The 24,129-nt window shown below is 37.2% G+C and overlaps 2 protein-coding genes across 4 annotated transcripts in view; one reads left to right on the forward strand and one right to left on the reverse strand.

Moving 5' to 3' along the window:
* Nucleotides 1-24,129, forward strand: part of ASB3 (ankyrin repeat and SOCS box containing 3) — a 192,521-nt gene that overhangs the window by 45,423 nt on the left and 122,969 nt on the right. The gene's annotated exons all lie outside the window — the stretch shown is intronic.
* The window catches only part of ERLEC1 (endoplasmic reticulum lectin 1), a 31,764-nt gene that overhangs the window by 4,447 nt on the left and 3,188 nt on the right, over nt 1-24,129 (reverse strand). Inside the window, exons 2-11 of one of the 2 annotated variants that reach the window (XM_003822697.4) lie at nt 19,938-20,042; nt 18,378-18,458; nt 16,801-16,878; nt 16,598-16,661; nt 15,312-15,346; nt 12,772-12,995; nt 12,550-12,679; nt 5,926-6,087; nt 5,113-5,172; nt 1,299-1,423 (exon numbers count right to left, since the gene is read on the reverse strand). In XM_003822697.4, the coding sequence (XP_003822745.1) occupies nt 1,299-1,423; nt 5,113-5,172; nt 5,926-6,087; nt 12,550-12,679; nt 12,772-12,995; nt 15,312-15,346; nt 16,598-16,661; nt 16,801-16,878; nt 18,378-18,458; nt 19,938-20,042 (1,064 nt within the window). The remainder of the gene's footprint in view (nt 1-1,298; nt 1,424-5,112; nt 5,173-5,925; nt 6,088-12,549; nt 12,680-12,771; nt 12,996-15,311; nt 15,347-16,597; nt 16,662-16,800; nt 16,879-18,377; nt 18,459-19,937; nt 20,043-24,129) is intronic. The other variant, XM_003822698.4, reaches the window with a different exon arrangement.

Consider the following 24,129-nt stretch of genomic DNA (forward strand, 5'->3'; position numbering starts at 1 on the left):
GGATTCTATAAAGAGAATATAAGAGAGAGATACTTCATACTGGCTTAGTTAATAATAATTATTTTCAACTTGCATATTATTTATTTGTATACAAATAATTTTTGTTAGATTCCTTTAAAAAATTGTTTTAAAGTTATCAATTTCCCTAGCCCACTATATTGCTTTGTAAAACAGTTCTTTGCTTCCGTCCTCCATCAAGCTACTCCCATTAAAATACTGTTCGTTAGGCATTGTAGTATAGAAGACAAAGCCTAGGCCAAACTGTCAATCTCAAATGAGCAGGATCCAAAGAAAAGCTTCATTTTACCAGTCTAACACTCATTCTTCAACATATATTGTACATGATACCACAAACTGTTTTCACATAAAACATATACCTACAAGGATAAGAAAAATCAATTTGTTTAGTACAATAATTAAATGTCTGTGGGAGGGGGGAAGATAGCTTTAGGAGATATACCTAATGCTAAATGACGAGTCACTGGGTGCAGCACACCAGCATGGCACATGTATACATATGTAACTAACCTGCACATTGTGCACATGTACCCTAAAACTTAAAGTATTTAAAAAAAAAAAAGTCTATGTTTTAATTTTGCTGACTTTGACTTTGATCAGCCCGAAAAGTCAGTACCCTCTGAAAACAATCCAAATCATCTGTTTTAGGAAGGAAAAGGTAATACCCAAGAAGGAACAAGAAAGAATAATTGAAAACATACTGACTTAAGAGTCTGCAAGAAAAGCTAATGCGTAGTTATTCTTGGGAAATGAGATTAACTTACTGGTGTTTTGACAAGGTATACTCATATATCCTAAAAGAGATGTGGGGTAGTTTTTAAAAAACAGCCTCAGTTCTGACAGAATTGAGCCAGTTACTAACACCACTGCCACTCTCATTAATGTTATCACCCCCACTGTTAAGGGCGGCAGCCCAGGTTTATTGCATGCTATTGCCAGGCATTCTCCTTTACATAAATTACCTCTTAAATGACACAATAATCATATGAGGCAAATACCATTAGACAACAAAAGTGAGAGATAAAAAAGATGATGTAATTTCTCCAAGGTAGGAAGTGATGAGCCAGCATTTGAATCCAGGTAGTCTGACTCCAGGGACTGTGCTCTGAACTATTACACTGTGTTGCTTCCTTAAGAAAAGAAAACTAACCTAAAAGATATCCCTTGAAAAAAACTAGACAGGGATTTTACTTAAATGTTTGAATTTTTATGTTTTTCAGTATTTTGAGTTTTAGAAATTCTAGTAATTAGCTCCAAAGGCAAGTAAAGTGAATCTTTACCTGACTGTCTGGGTACCATCGTCTTGAAGATGATAAGCTCTAGCAGTATTCTTCTTAGCCCATTCAATATGCTCTTCTTGGTTCCATGTCCCGACAACCACAGAGGTTTTCCCACTATCCTTGTCCTAATACGGGAAAAAATATTTGTGATAATGCGTGCTTGATATCATCAAGTAGATATTTATGCTGATGACCTGACCTTCTTGTAAGCTAGTCTTTATCTGCACAGTGGATATCTATATTTAGGTGTAATGATGTCAGTCAAATTCAATGAGTGGAAATTTAAGCACATTATCTTCTTTATTCCTTGTTTCTCTGAATAACATAACTAATTTTTAGTAAGGCTAGCTCTAAATGTAGTTATTTTCGGCTCTTCTATCTCTTTTTCTCTTCTACAGATAAGTCCCATCAGTTCTTTCCTGGAGATTTTTCAGCTTTAGACTCTTCCTCTACTTTTTCACTGCCAGCAACTCACCCCACAACCAAGAGTTTAATCTCTCATAACTAGATAATACTATCACATACTACTGCAATTCTTAATTACATCTTTGGCCTCTATCTCTTCCACTGCAGCCTGACATCATCCTACGCAATGTTATACTGATCTTTACACTATTCATTTGGTACCATACTTATTTCTCTATTGGAACTGTCTGTCCAGAAACCCCTTTTCCCATTCTGCTTTTATTATTTTTTAAACACTAACTATATACTGTCTTATATGTGGAAAGCCTTCTTTCTTTCTTCTTCCTTATCCTTCCTACCTCCTTGCATTCCTTTGATTTCTTTCTTCATAGTGTATGCCAGACAACCATGCTGGGCACTAATAGATATCTGGTTAGTAGAATTAAAAACCCCTGGCTGGGCGCAGAGGCTCACACTTGTAATCCCACCATTTTGGGAGGCTGAGGTGGGCGAAATCACCTGAGGTCGGGAGTTCGAGACCGGCCTGACCAACATGGAGAAACTACTCTACTAAAAATACAAAATTAGCCGGGCGTGCTGGCGCATGCCTGTAACCCCAGCTACTTGGGAGGCTGAGGCAGGAGAATCACTTGAACCAGGGAGGCAGAGGTTGCAGTGAGCCAAGATTGCGCCATTGCACTCCAGCCTGAGCAATAAGAGGAAAACTCTGTCTCAAACAAAACAAAACAAAACAAAACAAAACAAAAAAAACCCCTATGGTGGCAAAGGAAACAAGCAGGGCCAATGCCCAGTGGAGCTTAGTGCCTAATGTAAGAGATAGCTAATAACATTTGTTTTTAGCAACTAGATTAAGTTCCTGGATAGGCAGAAATTAGAGCAGCAAAGTGAAGTGTTTTAAGAGGTTGGATATGGAGCCAGACTGCCTCGGTTGGAATTCCAGTTTCCCCAGTTACTACCTATTTGACTTTAGGCAAGTTATTGAACTTTGTTTCTGTTTCCTTATCTTGGAATAACAATAACCACTTCTTAAGGTTGTTATGAATATTAAAAGAATTAATACGTGTAAAGTACATAGTGCCTAGCATACAGTAAGCACCCTTTTTGCTAGTTACTATTATTTTTAGTATCTCTCTAAACACCTAACAGAGTTCCCTAGAAAGTTCCAGGTTATGCAACCTTGGCTAAAATAAGTTTGGTAAAACCTAGTGTTGGCAAGTGTATAGGAATGTAGCCACTGTTTATGGGAGTGTAAACTGGTCTAACTCTGGAAGGCAATTTTCCAGTATGCAGATACTTTGACCAAGGAAGTATGTTGATAGAAATGTCCCTTATGAATATACTTACAAAAGTATACCAACAGAACTATTTAAAAATGTTCACTAAAACATATCACAGCAAAAACTGGAAACAACTTAAAGGTCCATTAGCAGAGGTCTGGTCTGGTTAAATACACTGTGGTACAGACATAATCCTCTGTATCTGCTGAAAAGAATGAAATCCATTGTTGCTGACATGGAGCAATCTCCAAGATACTAAGCGAAAAGAACAAGTGGCAGAGCAGTGCATGATACCTTCCCTATAAATAAAAAAGTTATACCAAGATCTATATATATGCATTTTTTTTCTTGTGGCAGGCTATGAAAATGTTAACAGTAGTTAAACTTTTTTGAGAAGTGGTATGATGGCAGAGGAGACAGATACTTCTCATTTAAAATTTCTGGCATACATTTCTTTAATTAAGAAACTCATCAGGTATTATAAGGGTTGTAGTTCAATGGTACTTTATCCTTTTTCTGTGTTGTTATTAAAAAAACAAACATCTGCAAAGTAGCAGGAATAAATGGAAAGAATACTTAAATGAAACCTCTCAGGTTTAAGTGAAAAACAAAACAAAACAAAACAAAAAAACCGAACACATCCTAGTCTATGGATGCCTCATTCATTTTGGAAGATTTAAATGTGGAAGGTGAATTGACAATCTGTCCCAGTATGATCTATCTTGGAATTTGAGATCAGTTCAAAACATTATGAGTGGGCAAATATACACTTTTCTATTTTGGGTATTATTTTCTTTTTTAGATAATGAAAACGGCCTTTTAAAGCAGCTAGGTCCATATTCATTAATTAAAGCTTGTCTTCAATACCTAGCAGCTTACTTTACTAAACAAAGTATAAGTAGGACAAATAACAGAATTGGAACTTGAACCTCAGAATTTAAGCAGGCTGGCTCAAGTATGGGAGAATACAGTGAGTTATAAAATTATAAATAAAAGAACTCATAAAGTATAATCTTAAAACTTATTTTAAACTTAGATGATATGGTATTTTCTTTTTTTAAAATTTTTAAAATTTTTTGTAGAGATGGGGTTTTGCTATGTTGCCCAGGCTGCTCTTGAACTCCCGGCCTCAAGTGATCCTCCTGCCTTGGCCCCCCAAAGTGTTTGGATTACAGGCATGAGCCACTATGCCTGGCCCAGGGTGTCTTATTCTTTTGGCTGAGAAACTTGCTGTATTTACCCAATTTTTGTAACCCTAGCGATAATGTATGATCTTATCATTTATTTTCGTTCTTTTTTTGTTTGTTTGGTTTTTTGAGGAGTCTCGCTTTTTTGAGACAGAGTCTCGCTCTGTTGCTCAAGCTGGAATGCAGTGGCGTGATCTCGGCTCACTGCAACCTCTGCCTCCCAGGTTCCAGTGATTCTCCTGCCTCAGCCTCCTGAGTAGATGGAATTACAGGCATGCACCTGGCTAATTTTTGTATTTTTAGTAGTAGAGACGGGTTTTCACCATGTTGGCCAGGCTGGTCTCAAACTCCTGACCTCAGGTGATCCGCCCACCTTGGCCTCCCAAAGTGCTGGGAATACAGGCGTGAGCCACTGTGCCCGGCCTAATTTTCTTAATTATTTTTTGAGATGGAGTCTCACTCTGTCACCCTGGCTGGAGTGCTGTGTTGTGATCTTGGCTCACTGCAACCTCCTCCGCCTCCCGAGCTCAAATGATCCTGCCACCTTAGCCTCCTGAGTAGCTAGGATTACAGGCATGCGGCACCACTCCCGGCTAATTCATTTTCTTAATTTAAGGATAAGTTGTAAGAATGATTAATTTCTTGATCAAAGCAAAAGAGGTATAGCCACAATAGCTCATTATTCTACTAGGCTCATAGTAATAGAAGCATATGAGTAATTAATAAGCAATATCAGTTTAAGGTTACCGATTTGGTTAACGCCAAGTGTTCCATTTTCCAAAATTTGGAGATACTTTGATTATACTAATCATATTAAAATCATCTCATAATTAAAAGTTATACCATTCCCCCTTTTTTTCTACAACAGATTCTTAAACTTTAAACCATCTAGTGGTAGAATGATATATAAATGCTATTTTATACCTCATGGTATTGATGTACATGTTTGCCATAGCAGAATTCATATTTCCACCAACCGACACCCTAAAAAAAAAGAAAACATATTAGATCAAGTTAAGAACTGGGCCTTTCTCAATAATGCCACATGATAGTAATGGAAATACATGTTATTTTTAAAACCTGTAAAAGCAATAGTATGGTTGAATATTAAAAGAAAACATTACTGAGAAATTAAAGACAAATACAGAGAATATGCACTGTCTTGGTAAAATTTTAAATACAATAAAACAAAAATTCCACTAGTAACTGTATTTCCCATTAGTACTAAGAGTCAGGGTCAAAATTTTTAACTTTGTAAAGGGAGATGTTGGCCAGGTGCGGTGGCTCATGCCTGTAATCCCAGCACTTTGGGAGGCTGAGGCAGGATGATTGCTTGAGCCCAGGAGTTTGAGATCAGCCTGGGTAACACAGTGAGACCCTGTCTCTAACTTTTTTTTTAAAGGGAGATGTTAATTCCAGTTTGAAATGTGATTGCTACATAACCAAAATGTCGGATATACAATCACATGCCCATTCTAGCAATCAACCAGAATCACATATGATTGCCAGACAAAAGGTCAAATTTTTACCTTGTGAAATAAGCAGAACATAAAAGCTATGGATTAGATTACAGAAACGTGGGGGTATGAGACTGCAAAAAGAAAATGTTCTTTGGGGATGAAAGGATCCTGTCATTTCTCTAGAGAAAAATTCTTTTCAGTACTGCTGATGCCCACTGACCATACCTGGCAGGTAAAGTTGTAAAATAAATATTTAAACTGAAGATTTACTTCTCACCCCATGAAAGCAGTAAGAACCACTAAGAAACTCTTTTATGAGTTGGTCATCTGTCAATTTGGATATGTGGGTTGTCCCAACAGTGAGCACTGGCTGAGAGCCAATAGCAATCGACTTGTGGATCGCTGGAAATCTCTCTTCTTTAGTTGATTGCAAATCTTCCTAAAATTAAACACACACGTTTAAGGGTTTCCATGCCACACTTAATTTTTTTTGTCAGTTATGGCTTAAGTTATTATTTTTAAACTGCAGAAAATTTGAAAAATAAATTGTCCACTTGCTTTTAATATACTTTAAGATAATGGACTTTGCAACACTTAGCATAGAGAAAGCTCTAGACAAATGTTAGTTCCATCTATCAGTTACGACCATCCTAAACATGAAGGGTTAATTTCCATTTCATATACTTTGTCTCATTATTCTTTTTTTTTTTTTTTTTTGAGATGGAGTCTTGCTCTGTCGCCCAGGCTGGAGTGCACTGGTGCGGTCTCAGCTCACTGCAACCTCCGCTTCCTGGGTTAAAGCAATTCTCCTGCCTCAGCCTCCAAAGTAGCTAGGATTATAGGAGCCTGCCGCCACGCCTGGCATTTTTTTGTTGTTGTTGTTGTTGTTTTTTTTTCAGTACAGATGGGGTTTCACCATGTTGGCCAGGCTGGTCTCATACTGACCTCAAGTAATCTACCCACCTCGGACTCCCAAAGTGCTGGGATTACAGGCATAAGCCACCGTGCCCAACCTTGTCTCATTATTCTTAATAAGTACTTTGCTACTTGCTAAGCTCTGTGTCCCTACATTTGGTTTTGGAAAATGTGGTCACTAAGGGTAAAGAAAGAATAACAAACAGGGTAAAGAGAGCTGGGTTCAAATAAATATGAATATTAGTTACAATTATTAAAATGTAACAGGAGCATGCCTGTAATCCCAGCTACTCAGGAGGTTGAGGCATGATAATCTCTTGAACCTGGGAGGTGGAGGTTGCAGTGAGCTGAGATCACGCCACTACACTCCAGCTTGGGTGACAGAGTGAGACTCTGTCTCAAAGAAAAAAAAAGGCAGTAAGGGCACAGAGGACAGTAGACTCACAGAGGAAGAGGTGGCTCAAATAGGCTTTGACCAAGAACTGAAATATGAAGACTTCACAAAGAGAAAAACTCTTAATCAATTCTTGAAACATGAATAATAATTTGTGATTTATGTGTTTATCTGTGTGTTCTGTGACTATGTGTGTATATATGCATATAGACTTGAGGAAGAGGTAAAACCAAAGATGTGGGGGTATGATATTCAAATCTAAAGAGAGAAGCAGGTGCTATATGGTAGAAAACTAAATGCTGAGAGATTTGGACATCATTTTATAGGATTTAGGCAAAGATGTGCTGTGATGATATTTTTAAGTATTACTTCAGCAGTGGCAAGGAAGAAGGAATAGCAGGGACAAATCCAGAGGAAGAGAGTCAAGTTAGGAGTTACAGTAACCCAGGTGAGAGATGAAGAGAATCTAAAGTAAGGGAGTGACAGGGTTGGATGTAGAGAAAAGGGTAATTATTATTAAAGAGGTTAAAAAATTAGGATCTGGTGGTTAAATGGGTATTGACTGGCAAAGAAATGAATCTAGACCAGAATTTAAAAAGTGACTGCACCGATTATAAATGAATGAATGATTTATAAAAATTAGACAGTATATGGGTTTCCAATAAATATATGGTGGATACTATGTCCCCTTTTTCACTTGCTGTAGTTACCGTTAACCAGCTATGGTTCTTTTGCTTCTATTTCAGCTTGTATGAGTCACTGGATGGTTACTCCAGAAAGCAATGACCTTATTCTCTCTTCCTCCCAATATTAGGAAGAACAAGGACTGTCAAGATGCTGTCTTATTTTTTGAAAAGTCTCTGAACTTTATTGTATACCTTTTTCCACACACAGAGCCTACTATATTTTGGCATTATTTTAGGTGCTGAGTATTAAAAATGAGGCAAATATAGCCATTACTTCAAAGGAGTGAAGGTCTAATAGACTAAACTAATAACCTGGGAATACATGAGACCTCTATTAAGGTTAATGAAGAAAAACAATAATGCTGGATAGTGAAACCTGCAGCTGAGATAAGGGGAAGAGGTGGCAAGAATAGAAGCATGACCCTTTATTACTACTTCTTCTGGACAGAACATCCATTTTCATTTTTAAGGAAAATTATTCTAATAAAAATAGGATGGTAGTTTATATAGTAGAGTAGAAAATTCATTACATGGACTCCTAATAGTCCAGTAATCTCTAAATTAACATAACAGGCAGAACATCAAACCAAAACTCTGATAGCCAGATTTATATTTTTGTTTATAGAAGAAAAAAAGTGTTTATCTGTATGGGAAAGGCTGACCCACACTAAAGAGGCAAACCATATGCTAAATGTACATTTTCAAAAGAAAAGTTATGTTTAACAGATTTATGAAAAAGTGATTCTGAAATAAAGATTATCACTACTCATCCTACAGTATCACCTAAGATTTTCATATGGCACATGTACCCTAAAGATACTAAGTATCAACATCATTGATCATCAGAGAAAAGCAAATCAAAACTACAATGAGATATCATCTGACCCCAGTTAAAACGGCTTTTATCCAAAAGACAGGCAGTAAGAAATGCTGGCAAGGATGTGCGGAAAGGTAACCCTTGTACACTGTTGGTGGGAATATAAATTAGTACAAACACTACACAGAACAGTCTGGAGCTTTCTCAAAAAACTAGAAATAGAATTATTATAAGATCCAGCAATCCCACTGCTGGGTCTATACCCAAAAGAAAGGAAATCAGTATATTGAAGAGATATCTGCACTTCCATGTTTGTTGCAGCACTGTTCACAACAGCCAACATTTGGAAACAACCTAAGTGTCCATCAACAGATGAATGGTTAAAGAAAACGTAGGGTCATCCAGCTGCAGTGGTTCACACCTGTAATCCTAGCACTTTGGGAGGCCAAGGCAGGAGGAATGCTTGAGCTCAGGAGTTCGAAACCAGCCTGGGCAACATAGCAAGACCCTTTCTCTACTAAAAAAAATTAATTAAAAAAAGGGTACATATACACAATGGAGTACTATTCAGCAATAAATAAGAATAAGATCCTGTAGCTGGGTGCGGTGGCTCATGTCTGTAATCCCAGTACTTTGGGAGGCTGAGGTGGGTGGATCATCTGAGGTCAGGAGTTCGAAACCAGCTTGCCCAACATGGTGAAACCCCATCTCTACTAAAAATACAAAAATTAGCCGGGCATGGTGGTGGGTGCCTGTAATCCCAGCTACTCAGGAGGCTGAGGCAGGAGAATCACTTGAAACCAGGAGTTGGAGGAGAATCACTTGAAACCAGGAGTTGGAGGTTGGAGTGAGCAGAGATTGCACCACTGCACTCCAGCCTGGGCAACAGAGTGAGACTCCACCTCAAAAAAAAAAAAAAAAAAAAAAAAAAAAGATCCTGTCATTTGCAACAACGTGGATGGAATTGGAGATCATTATGTTAAGTGAAATAAGCCATGCACGGAAAAACCAACATCCCATGCTCTCACTTATTTACGGGATCTAAAAATCAAAACAATTGAATGCACGGAGATAGAGAGTAGAAGGATGGTTACTATAGGCTGGGAAGGGTAGTGGGAGGTTGTGAAGGAGGTGGGGATGGTTAATGGGTACAAAAAAACCTCTTAGAATGAATAAGACCTACTACTTGATAGAACAACAGGGTATTATTATTTAGTATTATTTAGTCAATAATACTAAAAGAGTATCATTGCATTGTTTGTAACACAAAGGACAAATGCTTGAGGGGATGGCTACCTCATTCTCCAAGATGTGATTATTATGCACTGCATATCTGTATCAAAATATCTCACGTACCCGGCCACACGTGGTGGCTCATGCCTGTAATCCCAGCACTGTGGAAGGCCGAGGTAAGCAGATCACTTGAGGCCAGGAGTTCGAGACCCGCCTGGGCAACATGGCAAAACCCCGTCTCTACTAAAAAAATATAAGAATTAGCTGGGCATGGTGACATGTGCCTATAGTCCCAGCTACTCAGGAGGCCAAGGCACAAGAACCACTTGAACGCAGGAGATGGAGGTTGCAGTGAGCCAAGATTGCGCCACAGTGAGCCAAGATTGCACCACAGCACTCCAACTTAGGGGAAAGAGTGAAACTCTGTCTCAAAAACAACAACAACAACAAAAGAGTGTATGTAAAATATCTCATGTACTCCATAAATATATACACCTGCTATGTACCCACAAAAATTAGAAATTAAAAAAAAATGCTGAGTATTTTAATTTTTTTATTTTCATTTTTTGTCGAGGTGGAGTCTCGCTTTGTCGCCCAGGCTGGAGTGCAGTGGTGCAATCTCGGCTAACTGCAAGCTCCGCTGCCCAGGTTCGAGCCATTCTTGTTCCTCATCCTCCCGAGTAGCTGGGACTGCAGGTGTGTATCACCGTGCCTGGCTAATTTTTTTGTATTTTTAGTAGAGATGGGGTTTTGCCAGGGCCAGGCTGGTCTTGAACTCCTGACCTCAAGTGATCTGACTGCCTGGGCCTCCCAAAGTGCTGGGATTATAGGCGTGGGCCATGTGCCTGGCCTATGCTAAATATTTTTAAAGCATTATCATCTGCAGCTTTAAAAAATTCAATTTTTCTCGACTGGCAGATTAAACCTATTATTTAATTAATTAATTTTGAGATAGGGTCTCACTCTTTTTACCCAGGTTGAGTGCAACCTTGAATTCCTGGGCTCAAGTGATCCTCCCACTTCAGCCTGCTGTGTAGCTGGGACTACAGCTATATGCTATCACGACTTTTATATCACTGGCTGAATTTTTTTTTTTTTTTTTTTGTAGAGACAGGGTTTTAGTTGTCTAGTCTGGTCTTGAACTCCTGGCTTCAAGCAATCCTCCTGCCTCGGCCTCCCAAAGTGTTGGGATTATAGGCATGAGCCACCATGCCCAGACTAAACACATTATTTAAAGAGAAGTAAACTGGCATTTTTTCCTTGAAGAGTAACGAAAGCTGGGATTTATGAAGCATTTTGATTGAGCTAACTTTTAAGTATGTGCCAGTATACTTTACTATCAAAACGAAGACCAGAAGAGAATTCTAGCCCAAATCTTTTAATATAGCATTTCAAATTAAACTGTAGAATTAATCACCTTTTCCTCCTATCAGAATGACAGTGTTGGTCACAACATGCACAAAGAGTCCAGTAATATTTTTGCAGAAGTACTCAAGAGGAAGCAAAGAAACAAGCCTTGCAGCCAAGTATGTTTCTTCTGCCTTCTGGTTTAATGAAACATCCATAGGTAAAACAATCAGTCTTAGCCATGTAAGTGCTATGATGGAGGTCTGAATGAAATACAAGACCACAGAAGAGGAAGTAGTTATCTCTTCCCGGGTTAATCCACTGGAAGTTTTGGCTCATTTCCAAAGGAAGTAACATTGGAATCACATCTTCAAGCATAAGTAGAAGTTCATGAGCAGAAGGGGTGGGAGGGGACAACGCAAGAGAAGAAGAAAACAGTATACTGAAGGTCAAGTAGGGCTGGGTGAGGTGGTGCACGCTTGTAATCCCAGCACTTTGAAAGGCTGAGGCAGGAGAATTGCTTGAACTAGGGAGGCGGAGACTGCAGTAAGCCGAGATCATGCCACTGCACTCCAGCCTGGGTGACAGGGCGAAACTCCGCGGTACTTTTAAGAAACTCTAAGTTGTTCAAAACAGCTGGGATAAAGGGAATGGTGATGAAAGATGAGGCTGAAATCAGACCACAAAGGGGTTTGTATTACACGAGTGATGATTCTATCCTGAGATGTAGTATGTGTTAACTACCAAGAGATTAAACACATAATCGAAGGGTGATTTCAGAAAGAGCATTTTATCAGCTGTGTGGGAAGAATTAGAAAGGGGATGTGTTAAGAGACCAGTTTCTGGTTCCAGGAAATAATGAAGTCCTGAACTAATGACAGGATGGATTTGAAAAGCCTTTAGAAGATAACACTGATACCTTTTAGTGAATGATTAGAGTTAGAGATAAATGAAGAGATACAGGTAAGAAAAAAGACTTAGGTTTCTAATTGGTCAATTGGGTAGAACACAGGAGAAGGCAAGAAAAGGGTCAGCATGAAAGAGAAAAAAATGATGAGTGTGAGATTATTAAAAACATATATATGGCTATGCCCAGTAGGCAGATGAAAATGGAAGACAATATATTAAAATGGGGAGGCAGTGTAGAGAAGTGGTTAAAAGGGCAGCAATGAGCTGAAGAATTAATAATGTATCAGGAGACAGAGAGAGCGTTTTAGTCTATTTTTCAAGAGGGTTAGCTGGGAAAAATACCTAAAAATTAAATTATAATGAGTAGGATGTCAAACTTTAAAATATTATGAAATTATGAATATGAGAATATTAAAATAGTTTGAGTAGTACTAGAATAAGGAAAAGGATTAAAATCAATGAAAAGAAATGAAATTCAAAAGGTTGGGCCAGTAAAATAAATTACTACCATTAAACTACAGAAATCATTAAAATATTGACATATGCTCTGAAATTTTAAAAATGAAGCACCAAAAAGCTATCATTAGACAATTCTCATACCTCTTTATTTCTCCTAAAAGGCACCCTTAGTATTTCTTCCTGCTGCTCCAGCTGCCTCAGGGTGAGGGGCTTAAATGGCGATCCTGGCAGTGATTGACAAAATATGTCATTCACAGGAGATGCTCTGAACCTATTCAGTAGGAACAAAGCATTAAAGCTATGCACAGAACACTTTAAAGCATGTGTGCATTTTATGTTTAAAATATTAAATGCACATCCTACCTATATTTAGGATGACTGCACAAGAGTGGTGTCAAAATGACAACTTCATATTCACAAGTTGTAACTTCAGCTACTGAAAGAATTTCATGCTTAGATTCAGGATGACATATGTACATCACAGTACTTGATCTGGGCCGGTTCTGTTTCAAACTACAAGGTGTACCATTTCCCATTCCCACAGGATAGTATGGTGTCATCTGACCTTCGATATTTTTAGTGGGAATCTTAAAAAAAAAAGAGTATAAGACAGACTTTTCATTAGACATGGAGATGGGACTGGGGGTGGGAGAGGAACTTATTATTCTGAAAGGAAGAAAACTACATTTTACTAATTAACTGAAAGGTAACACTTCTATATTTTAAGTTCTCCCTCTAATATTATTTTGATTCGTAAGTTTTTATTTGAGCAAATATGTATTTTCAGAGCTAGTTTAATACAGCGAAAAGATTATTTAGTGCCAAAATTAACATGTTAAGTAAATGTACATTTATATAAAGGGCTATAAAATAATGATTAATATGAATTATTCTCAACAGTTCTAAAGAAAGAGACTAAGATAAGATATAGAAACTTACTATACTGGGCTGCTCAGAGCTTTCTTCTCTAAACTCTCGGTAAATGGCTATATTAGAGTTTAGATTTGATAGGTCTGAAGGCTGATTTGCCAAAAAATAGGGTTGTATAGTAAAACACACTATTCTAAAACAGAAGTTTAAATACAGTACTGACTGGTTCATCAATCTACTTACTCTTCTTCCCTGTTTTTAATATTAACAGCAATACTATCCAGCATGTAAACTCCTATATAAATATACTCAAGGCCAACAAAAGACAAATTAAAAATTTTTCATGGAATGAAGGAATAAAGGATAGAACCTGAGAAGACAAGGATCACTAAGAAGTTAGCTCCTATACTTTTCTCTACATAAACACAAGAAAAATCCACTCTAAGAACTTTAAAAAGGCACTGTTAATAATATCTCTAAACAAGCTCTTTGGAGGCAGGGATCTCATCTTCTATCACTTTAGTACCCTATCAGCACTATGTCCGAAACCAGCAATAAATAAATGTTTTCAGGAAAAAATGTTTTGAGATTTCCTTATATGTATGTGATTTTTAAGCTAGTGCCTGAAATTAGAAAATCCTGGGTTCAAATCCAAGCTTTAAATTTACTAGATTTATGGCTTTGAATAAATTTCAGTTTTTATCATTTGTAAAAGTACAATAATAATATACAGTCATGCACTGCATAATGATGTTTTGGTCAACAATAGACCTTATATAAGACAATGGCCCCATAAGATTGTAATGGAGCATATATCAGAAATCTGATATATCGTATTTGATATTGGCATTGCGGTAGCAGAAATGACTGATATTCAGTAATGGTACTGTGAACTTGGTTTTCTATGGGGAAAAAATATAAACAAAAATACACATACCATGTAGGTTTGTGTAAGTGCACTCTATTATGTTTGCACAATGATAAAATCACCTAACCACATAATTCTCATAATGCACCTCCACTGCTAAGCGATTCATGACTGTATATTAAAAGGTTTTTGGGAGAATTAAACATTAGCTTTTGTTACATGTCCAGCAGTGTCTGGCTTATAAACTGGGGCTCAAAAAATAGTTTTCTTCCCTTACCATTTTCTTCCTCTTCCTTTATCATTTTACACTTTGAATTCCATCTTTTGCTGTCTTCCAGAGTCACAGTAAATAACTATTTTAATCTCAAAGGTAGTCTATAAAATTAAAATCTTTTAAAATAGCAATGCTATGTGTGTCTCTGCTTAGCTTATCAAGTCTCTCCAAAGTTACCCTTTAAAGTTATAGGCATCACTTTTAAGTAATTTTCAAAGCCTTTGCCATTTTACTTTACTTCTAAAAAAAGTATCAGTATGATATTAAGCCATTTATGGAAATATCCTCTATTAATAAGTTATTTTTAAAAACTCTATAAAAATTTTTGGGATTTAAAAATTGTGATTAGATTTCCTGAGGAATTATTCTTTTTAAACGTCCCTATGTTACAGAAATCATTTATCCATTCTTTCTATTAACATTTATGAAGTGCCTATAATATGTCTGACACTCTGCTTTGTACTGTGGGGTAAAGAGATAAAAGACTGTCCCTGCTTTTAACATGCTTGCAGTTTGGTAGCTTGTTATTTACATTATAGTTTACCTGTTTTGCCTACAGGAAATGGGGACCAAAACTCTTAATAGTTTCCAGTGTTATATAGAGGGAACCACTGCTAAGCACGTAAGTGATAATGCTATTACAGAATCTTCCCCAGATACATCAGTGATAGATTTATTTTTGTATAATCTTAAGAGTAAATAGAAAGACCACAGTGTAACTTTTCTCGGAAAAAAGGAATATACTGCAAAGATTCTTTGACCCAGTCCTTCGAGGTATTTGATAGATGAAGAATAAGAACATAAAGATATATTCTGTCACTTGGGTTATATAAATTCATACCTCACTAACAGTAAGTGTTAAGAGGAAAAAAATCAACATCTGTCACTTGCCTCATTTGATTTTTCCTTTTCTTCTGCTTCTCGTTCTGTGGAATAATAAGGTAAGTGTAAAGAATGAGCAGTGACATATGTGGTACAAATGAGTAAGTTTTCAACCACCTTTGTAACCTTAAACTTCTTTCTAAAGAAGGTCCAAAACATATATGATTTTTATCTTACTACTTTAAAGCTAGTTTCCTTGAAATGGTTTTGTATGAAAGGAAGTCATATTTAATCTTTACCTAGGAAATACTCTATTTCAGGTAGAAAACTGGCCACAACAATTTTCTTTCGAGGTATTTTTATCTCAGTGAAAAATTTAATATTAAATTAACTGACCAATCTGAATATAGAATAAACACATTTCACAATTTGAGAGATATATTTATTTCTACATATAATAACTTTGCTTAAGCCAAGCAGAAGACTAACATTTATATATAACACTAACATGCACCTGGCATTGTTTTCACTATTTTCTGCTTTGATAAACATGTTTTTTTCTTACTTATTTTAGTAAAGCTTTTAGGCTGTGCATGGTGGCTCATCCTCATGCATACGATCCCAGTACTTTGGGAGGTTTGGGTAGGGGGATCGCCTGAGCCAGGAGTTTGAGACCAGCCTGGGCAACATGGCGAAATTCCATCTCTACAACAAATACGAAAATTAGTGGGCATGGTGGCATGTGCCTGTGGTCCCAGCTACTTGGGAGGCTGAGGCAGGAGGATCACTTGAGCCCAGGAGGTCAAGGCTGCAATGAGCTGTGTTCGTGCCACCGCACTCCGGCATGGGTGACAAAGAGAGAATCTGTCTCAAAAAAAAAAGGTGAAAACAAAGATTTCTTTGAAAGTTTTGTAAGGGACAGTTCAGAAACCCATTTCAGTATTTTATTTTATTTTGAGATGGAGTCTCACTCTGTTGACCAGGCTGGAGTGCAGTGGCGCCATCTCGGCTCACTGCAAGCTCCGCCTCCCGTGTTCATGCCATTCTCCTGCCTCAGCATCCCAAGTAGCTGGGACTACAGGCGCCTGCCACCACGCCCGGCTAATTTTTTGTATTTTTAGTAGAGACGGGGTTTCACCGTGTTAGCCAGGATGGTCTCAATCTCCCGACCTCGTGATCCTCCTGCCTCGGCCTCCCAAAGTGCTGGGATTACACGCGGCAGCCACCGCGCCCAGCCTATTTCAGTATTTTAAAATTCACACAATGTCAAAAAAAAAATCTCGTAAATTCCATTTTGAACATATATTTTAAACCAAATTCCAGCATTACTGTCAAATCACTAGGTAGACACCAACCTTTTTCAAATAGAAGGTTCTTGGCCAACATATTCCCAAGGTAGTACTCGTGAATATTTATTTTCTACATTGAAAAGTAAAATAAAGATATACTAAGTATTTTGCAAAGACATTTTTAAGGATACAACTTTAAAACTATCAATCTCATTATTAAAGTTCTCATCTTATAATGTTTCATAATAATATTTTGAAGAAAAACACACCTGACCAGTTTCTTTCTCTTCATGGTACTGCCGAATGTGTTTTCCATGACATACTTCGTAAGTCCAATAAGACTCAATCTAAAAAAAAAGGATATATTTCAATACACAAAAGCCACATAACTCAGCTGAATTACTTTCTGATATTTGAAGCAGCTGAGACTTCCCCTAAGATTTCAGAGTAAGCTTTCATTAAATGACACTTATAATTATGCCTCAAAAAAATGTGAAATTTCTGAAGTCTATTCATTATTTTCACTAGCTCTATGTGAGAATTCTGTGAAGGAAATGGGTCTAGAATACACTTGGGGTCTGTAATAATTACCTGGCTTAGGGATAATTTTCCACATAGCTTAAAAAATAACAATTAGCATTTTAAATTAAAATTCTATTATATACTCGGCCCGGTGTACTGGCTTACGCCTGTAATCCCAGCACTTTGGGAGGCCAAGGTGGGCAGATCACTTGAGACCAGGAGTTCGAGACCAGCTTGGCCAACATGGCAAAACCCCATCTCTACTAAAAAATACAAAAAAATTAGCGGGATGTGGTAGCGCGTGCGTGTAATCCTAGCTACTTGGGAGGCTGAGGCAGAAGAAGCGCTTGAACCTGGCAGGCGGAGGTTGCAGTGAGCTGAGATCGTGCCACTGCACTCCAGCCTGGGTGACGGAGTGAAACTCTGTCTCAAAAAAAAAAAAAAAAAAAAAGAAGAAGAAAACTTTATTTTGAACTGAAAAACATTCAAAACAGCTTGGTAAGTGATATGATTTGTTACTGGTATTATTGGGTATCTGCTGCATACACTAGACAGGAATTTAAATGAATAAGATATTATTAAGAAATAACTAGCTGGGCACAGTCGCTCACGCCTGTAATTCTAGCACTTTAAAAGGCTGAGGCGGGTGGATGGCTTGAGTTCAGGAGTTTGAGACTAGTCTGGGCAACCCTGTGAAAAACCTCATTTTTATAAAAAATACAAAAATTAGCAGGGCATGGTGGTGCTCAGCTACTGGGGAGTCTGAGGTGGGAGAACAGCTTGAGCATGGGAGGTTGGGGCTGCAGTGAATCGTGATCATGCCACTATACTCCAGCCTGGGTGACAGAATGAGACCTTTTCTCAAAAAGAAAAAAGCAAAGAAAGAAAAAAAAAAGAAATAACTTATATTTATACCTAACTTAACATCTGATACAATAGGAACAGAGAACCAAATACTGTATGTTCTCATTTATATAAGTGGGAGCTAAAAAATGAGAACACATGGACACAAAGAGGGGAATAACAGACTTGGGGCCTTCTTGAAGGTAAAGAATGGGAGGAGGGAGAGGATTAAAAGAAAAAAAAAAAACCAACCCATCAGGTACTATATTCATTACCTAGGTGACTAAATAATCTGTACACCAAACCCCTGTGACATGCAGTTTACCTATATAACAATCCTGCACAGGTAACCCTAAACCTAAAATAATAGTTAAAAAAAAAAAACCTGATACAACATAATAAAGAAGAAACGGTATTTTCAAAGGTCTGTTGGCTGTTGGTAATCTATTTTCTAGTCATCAAGTAAACATAAAATACATACTCTGTAGGAACAACTGCTTTGTTTAAATAGTGGCTCCAAAAGCTCTCTTGGATTAGGGCCTTTATAATCCTTTTCTTCTTCCTAAGAAAGAATTGGAGTTTAATACTTACAGTTTTTCTAGAATTCACCCAACTTTGCTGTTTGGATATTAACTCATTACTCAAATCACAAATGCTTAGAAATAAAAGAGAAAAAAAGTCAAAATGTTTAACAAGACCCTATGGTATGCCATTGCTTTCAAATAACTGAAGTATAAAATATGGAGCCGTAAAATAATCTTCACAGAGTTCATGCTTTCTTAAAAAAAGGTTTTTTTAAAATGTATTTTTGCTTTTCACAAGGCAAGAATGGAGGGAAAAAAGGTTTTTAAGTATCAGTTTCCTGAACAATTCTTATAAACCTATTTCAGAATTTTTAAATGCTTGTACCCAAACAAATTCTTAGCTATGAAAGCCCTTAGAATAGTTGAATCTTATAGGATATATTGGAAAGTTTTAAGGCACTTTTCAGTTTTTTATGTATTTTTACATTTCAGATTTGAATGCCGTGTGCGTGTGTGTGTGTGTCTCAAGGAGACTTAAAATAGTGGTCTTAGATTTCAAATCTGAACAAAACCCAATAAAGCACTGAGTTGAATATTTCTATTTTCCAGATCATGAAAATATTACTGAATTGGCTTAATAAATTTATTGAGTGGAGGAAGTGAGTTTCAAATTTGTTCTAGGTTCCACAGCTAGCTATAGCCTATACCTCAGCCTCCTGGCTCCTAGGCCGGTATCCTTTCCCTTTTACCATGCTGCCTCTCCTGTTTCATCTTGAAAGAAGTCATTGCCTTGAAGGATGGATAGGAGGCAATTAGGGCATTTTAGGAGGAAGAAAAGGGCATGGGCTAAGATAATGAGAAAGCATGGGGTACCTACAGACTTATTTATAAACAATCATTTATTTAAAAAGTCACATATACATTTAAAAATTGTATCTTGTTTTAAAACCCTAATTTCTATAAAGAAAGCAAGTGTGGAGTTAGATTTTCATTCAAAACATTAATAATTGGTTGCGGCCGGGCATGGTGTCTCATGCCTGTAATCCCAGCACTTTGGGAGGCCGAGGTGGGCAGATCATGAGGTCCAGAGATTGAGACCATCCTGGCCAACATGGTAAAACCCCGTCTCTACTAAAAATACAAAAATTAGCTGGGTGTGGTGGTGTGTGCCTGTAATCCCAGCTACTTGGGAGGCTGAGACAGGAGAATTGCTTGAACCCAGGAGTCGGAGGTTGCAGTGAGCCAAGATCGTGCCACTGCCCTCCAGCCTGGCGAAAGAGTGAGACTTTGTCTCAAAATAAATAAATAAATAAAATTTAAAAAATTGATTGCTAATTTTTCCCAAGATAAACTGCAAAATCAAAGAATTCAGGGATATTAAAAGTGATTACTATTTTTATGCTAAAAGAGCATTATTGAGAAATCTGTTATTCAATTTTACTTCAAAGTATGTAGTTACAATGTTTTACATAAATATTTTTGGTGACAGGATTATCGATATATTTATAAAAACTTACCTCATCCCCACTAGTCACAAGGGGAAGTATGCATTTATATTTTTCTTTATGTGCAGTTGTCATGATGACATAATTATCTTCTTTATACAAAACTCCAGTTGTGGGCTGCAAATAGAGCAAAAAACATACATTATGTTCTCCGTGAAATTGTATCACACTGAATAACTTTAGTCTTAGCTGGAAAAAAGATTCTTTAAACTAATTTAACATTTCAACAGATGATTATTTTAAAGGGAGGGAAAATATGCTACATACATTAACAAAAATTTTAGATTCCGGGGGTACATGTGCAGGTTTGTTACATGGATATATTGCATGATGATGAAGTCTGAGCTTCTAATATCCCTGTCACCCAAGTATTGAACATAGTATCCTAGTACTTCATAGGTAGTTTGTCACCCCTCCCTCTCTCCTGTCTTTTGGAATCTCCAGTGTTTATTGTTCTCGTCTTTGAGTGTGTATTCAACACTTAGCCTCCACTTATAAATGAAAACATACGGTATTTGCTTTTCAGTTTCTGTCTTAATTCACTTAAGATAATGACCTCCAAGCTGCATCCATGTGGTTGCAAAGGACATGCTTTCATTCTTTTTGGTGGTTTTATCAACATATTTATTAATTACAAAATGAAGATAATAAACTTTATCCTGTGTCATAATAGGAAAATAAATGAACAAAATAATGTTTGGAGTATAAAGAAAAAAGGAGGAATGCAACAGATTGAAGTTAAAATAGTGATTATACTTGGGAGGTTGAGGTGGGAGGACTACTTTAGCCCAGGAGTTCAAGATCAGCTTGAGCAACATAGCAAGACCCTGTTACAAAAAAAAAAGAAAAAAAAGAAAAAGAAAAAAAGGCACTAAGAGGTGGCAATGAATGTTTATAGATACACCATCACTGAGCACTTATTAAACTTTTGTAAACAGCCAGAGAGTAAATATTTAGGCTTTGTGAGCCATATGGTCTCTGTTGCGCCTCTGCCACTGTAGCAACAAAAGTACACAATATGTAAACAAATACGGATGATGATGTACTAATAGAACCTTATTTATAAAAATATGTGGTGGGACAGCGCAATGGCTGTAGTTTGCTGACTTCTGGCATATATTGACAAAATTATCCTTAAAGCTTTCTACACTATGAAACCAAACAAATTCACATTGGTTAATATGAGTCAACAGAATTCAAATAAACACTTCAATTAATACAACAGATACTATTTTATTAAAAACAAATCTCTGCTTCCTGATAGCAAATGTGATACTCATTTTACTAAGGCAGAGATTTTTGTGTTTTATGATACATGTTCTAAGATAATTCAATTCTCTCTTCACTTTCCTCTTACGGTACTGTGCAACTATGGTACTATTTGGCTATTCCTGGCAAGGAGAACCTCTTCTTATTAAGGACCTTTGTTCTATTCTCAATTTAACAATAACTTTTTTTTTTTTTTGAGACAGGGTCTTTCACTAACCCAGGCTGAGTGCAGTGGCATGATCACAGCTCACTGCAGCCTGACCTCCTGGACTCAGGTGATCCTCCCGCCTTAGCCTCCCTAGTAGCTGGGACTACAGGTACGTGCCACCATGCCCCGGTAATTTTTCTGTAGAGAAGGGGTTTTATCCTCTTGCTCAGGTGGGTCTCAAACTCCTAGGCTCAAGCCATCCGTCAGCCTCTGTCTCCCAAAGTGTTGGGATTACACGCGTGAGCCACTGCCCTGGCCTAACAACTGTTTAATAAAACCAGTACTACTTGGCACCAATGTAATCCTAAACACAAAAGCAAATTACAGCATTTTCCCTAAGACAAAAAAACAAAACAAAGCAGTAAGTACTAGCTGTATTAGTTCTAGGACAGTACTGTTTTAAGTGTTTTACATTCATTAACTCATTAATCTTCAAAACAAGTATTATACTCATTTTTACGGAAACAGACACTAACGCCCAGGGCTTCAACCATTTGTCCAAGGTTAAAAAACCTAGAAGTAGCAGAGGCCAGAGAATTCAAACAGATTGGCTCCATATTCTGTGAGCTTTTAAATATTTTAACATATTTGAATCAGCTTTCACAAACTTCTCCTAGATTACTATGCAGACTTGAATTATGGCCAAGGATACTTGTTTAAAAAGCCACTGTAAGTAAGATATGCACCTGTAATCTCAGCTACTCAGGAGGCTGAGGCGGGAGAACTGCTTGACCCCAGCCTGGGCAACTTATTAAAAAAAAAAAAAAAAAAAAAAAAAAAGGCCTGGCGCGGTGGCTCACGCCGGTAATCCCAGCACTTTGGGAGGCCGAAACGGGCGGATCAGATAGAGGGCAGGAGATCCAGACTATCCTGGCTAACACGGTGAAACCCTGTCTCTACTAAAAATACAAAAAAAATTTAGCCGGCCGTGGTGGCGGGCGCCTGTACTCCCAGCTAGTGGGGAGGATGAGGCAGGTGAATGGCGTGAACCCGGGAGGCGGAGCTTGCAGAGAGCCGAGACGGCGCCACTGCACTCTAGCCTGGGCGAAAGAGCGAGGCTCCGTCTTTTTTTTTTTTTTTTTTAAAGAGCATTATAGATGATGAGGGAATCAAAGAGATTTGAAAGTAACAGTTGCAAAGCTAAATTTATGATAAAGAATTTCTTAGAAACATTTATTCAATTGTGCCAACGATTTGCTATAAGACATAACATTTGTAATTCCTTTCAAAATGGTCTCCAAAATGCCTCAAATGTAAAAAGAAAACTGCTTGTTTGGAACCACAGCAAAAAAGGGAAGACAATTCTTGATGCAAATAATTGTCTTTCATTAGTTTAGGAAAGGCTGCTTTCCCAATAAAATAAGCCAAATAGCAATTCTATCTGAAAACTCTGCTGAAATAGTGAGTCACTTATTGGGACCACAAGATATATTTTTAGCAAACTTTACTTTTTGGTAACAGGAATTACGGAGAAAAAGTTAATCTTTTATAATTTTTCTAAAAATTCGGATCCACTAAAATCAGGATTCTGATTTTATAAAATAGGTTCTTACTTTAAGAAAACAAAATATAATAAATTCTGAATGTACAGAATTAGATAGTATAAAAAACTTACTTTACATAACAAGGTATTTTCAGTGGAAGAGGAAATTAGTGATTTGACACAAAGTCAAATTTTATTAGAGATGTGACAAAGTCAAATTTTATTAGAGATTTGACATAAAGTCAAATTTTAATATAGTGAAACTAATCAGAGGTGCTGGGGTACTTTAAAAGTTAAGGAACTTAAAAAATATCTTGGCATGAGAGGAAGTCCTAATGTTTGACGTGGGTCTGGAGGAATTAGGTTGGTTAGAGGACGAGAGAACTTCTATTCTGGTAGAGGGTATAAAATACACTTGTTGGTAGAACCTGTCAATGTATATGACATGCTATAAACCATGGAGTTGGTCAAAGAGTAGTGCTTGGGAAAATCTGAGTAAAATATATTCTACATCAACAACAGAAGTAGACAGAAAATTAGACTGATTTGTGGTTTAATTTGGTGAAATCTCTGAACTCTATAAAGTAATGAATAATTAAACATAACGACAGGTGATACTTCAGAAGGAAAATATTAACACAAAAACAAAACTAAGTGCTAAACATCAACAAGCAAAGAATATCATAATTATTAACTCTAGTTAATGTACACATCAAAAATTCACAAATATTTTGGCCAGGTGAGGTGGCTCATGCCTATAATCCCAGCGCTTTAAGAGGCTGAGACCAGAGGATAGTTTTGACCAGGAGTTTGAAACCAGCATGAGCAACATAGGGAAACTATCTCTACCAAAACACACAAACAACCCCCATTTTACAGTTTTGGTGCTTAATACTTTTTCTAAGCAAATCTGAAAGCAAGATTGTAAATGATTATATATTGTTTCGATATATCTGAATGGGAAGACAATTTAAAGCAGATAATTTTAAAGCTTAAAAAATTCAGATCTTCTAATCCAGTCTCTTCCAATTTCAGTTAGTAAACAGACAAAGGACCTTATCCTATTTCATACAGCTGCGTATTAGTTAGATACAAATGTCCAACCCGCGGCCAGGCACGGTGGCTCATGCCTGTAATCCCAGCACTTTGGGAGGCCGAGGTGGGCGGATCACTTGAGGTCAGGAGTTTGAGACCAGCCTGGCCAAAATGGTGAAACCTCATCTCTACTAAAAATACAAAAAAAA

The sequence above is a fragment of the Pan paniscus genome, chromosome 12, assembly GCF_029289425.2.
Source record: "Pan paniscus chromosome 12, NHGRI_mPanPan1-v2.0_pri, whole genome shotgun sequence".
Lineage (NCBI taxonomy): Eukaryota > Metazoa > Chordata > Mammalia > Primates > Hominidae > Pan > Pan paniscus.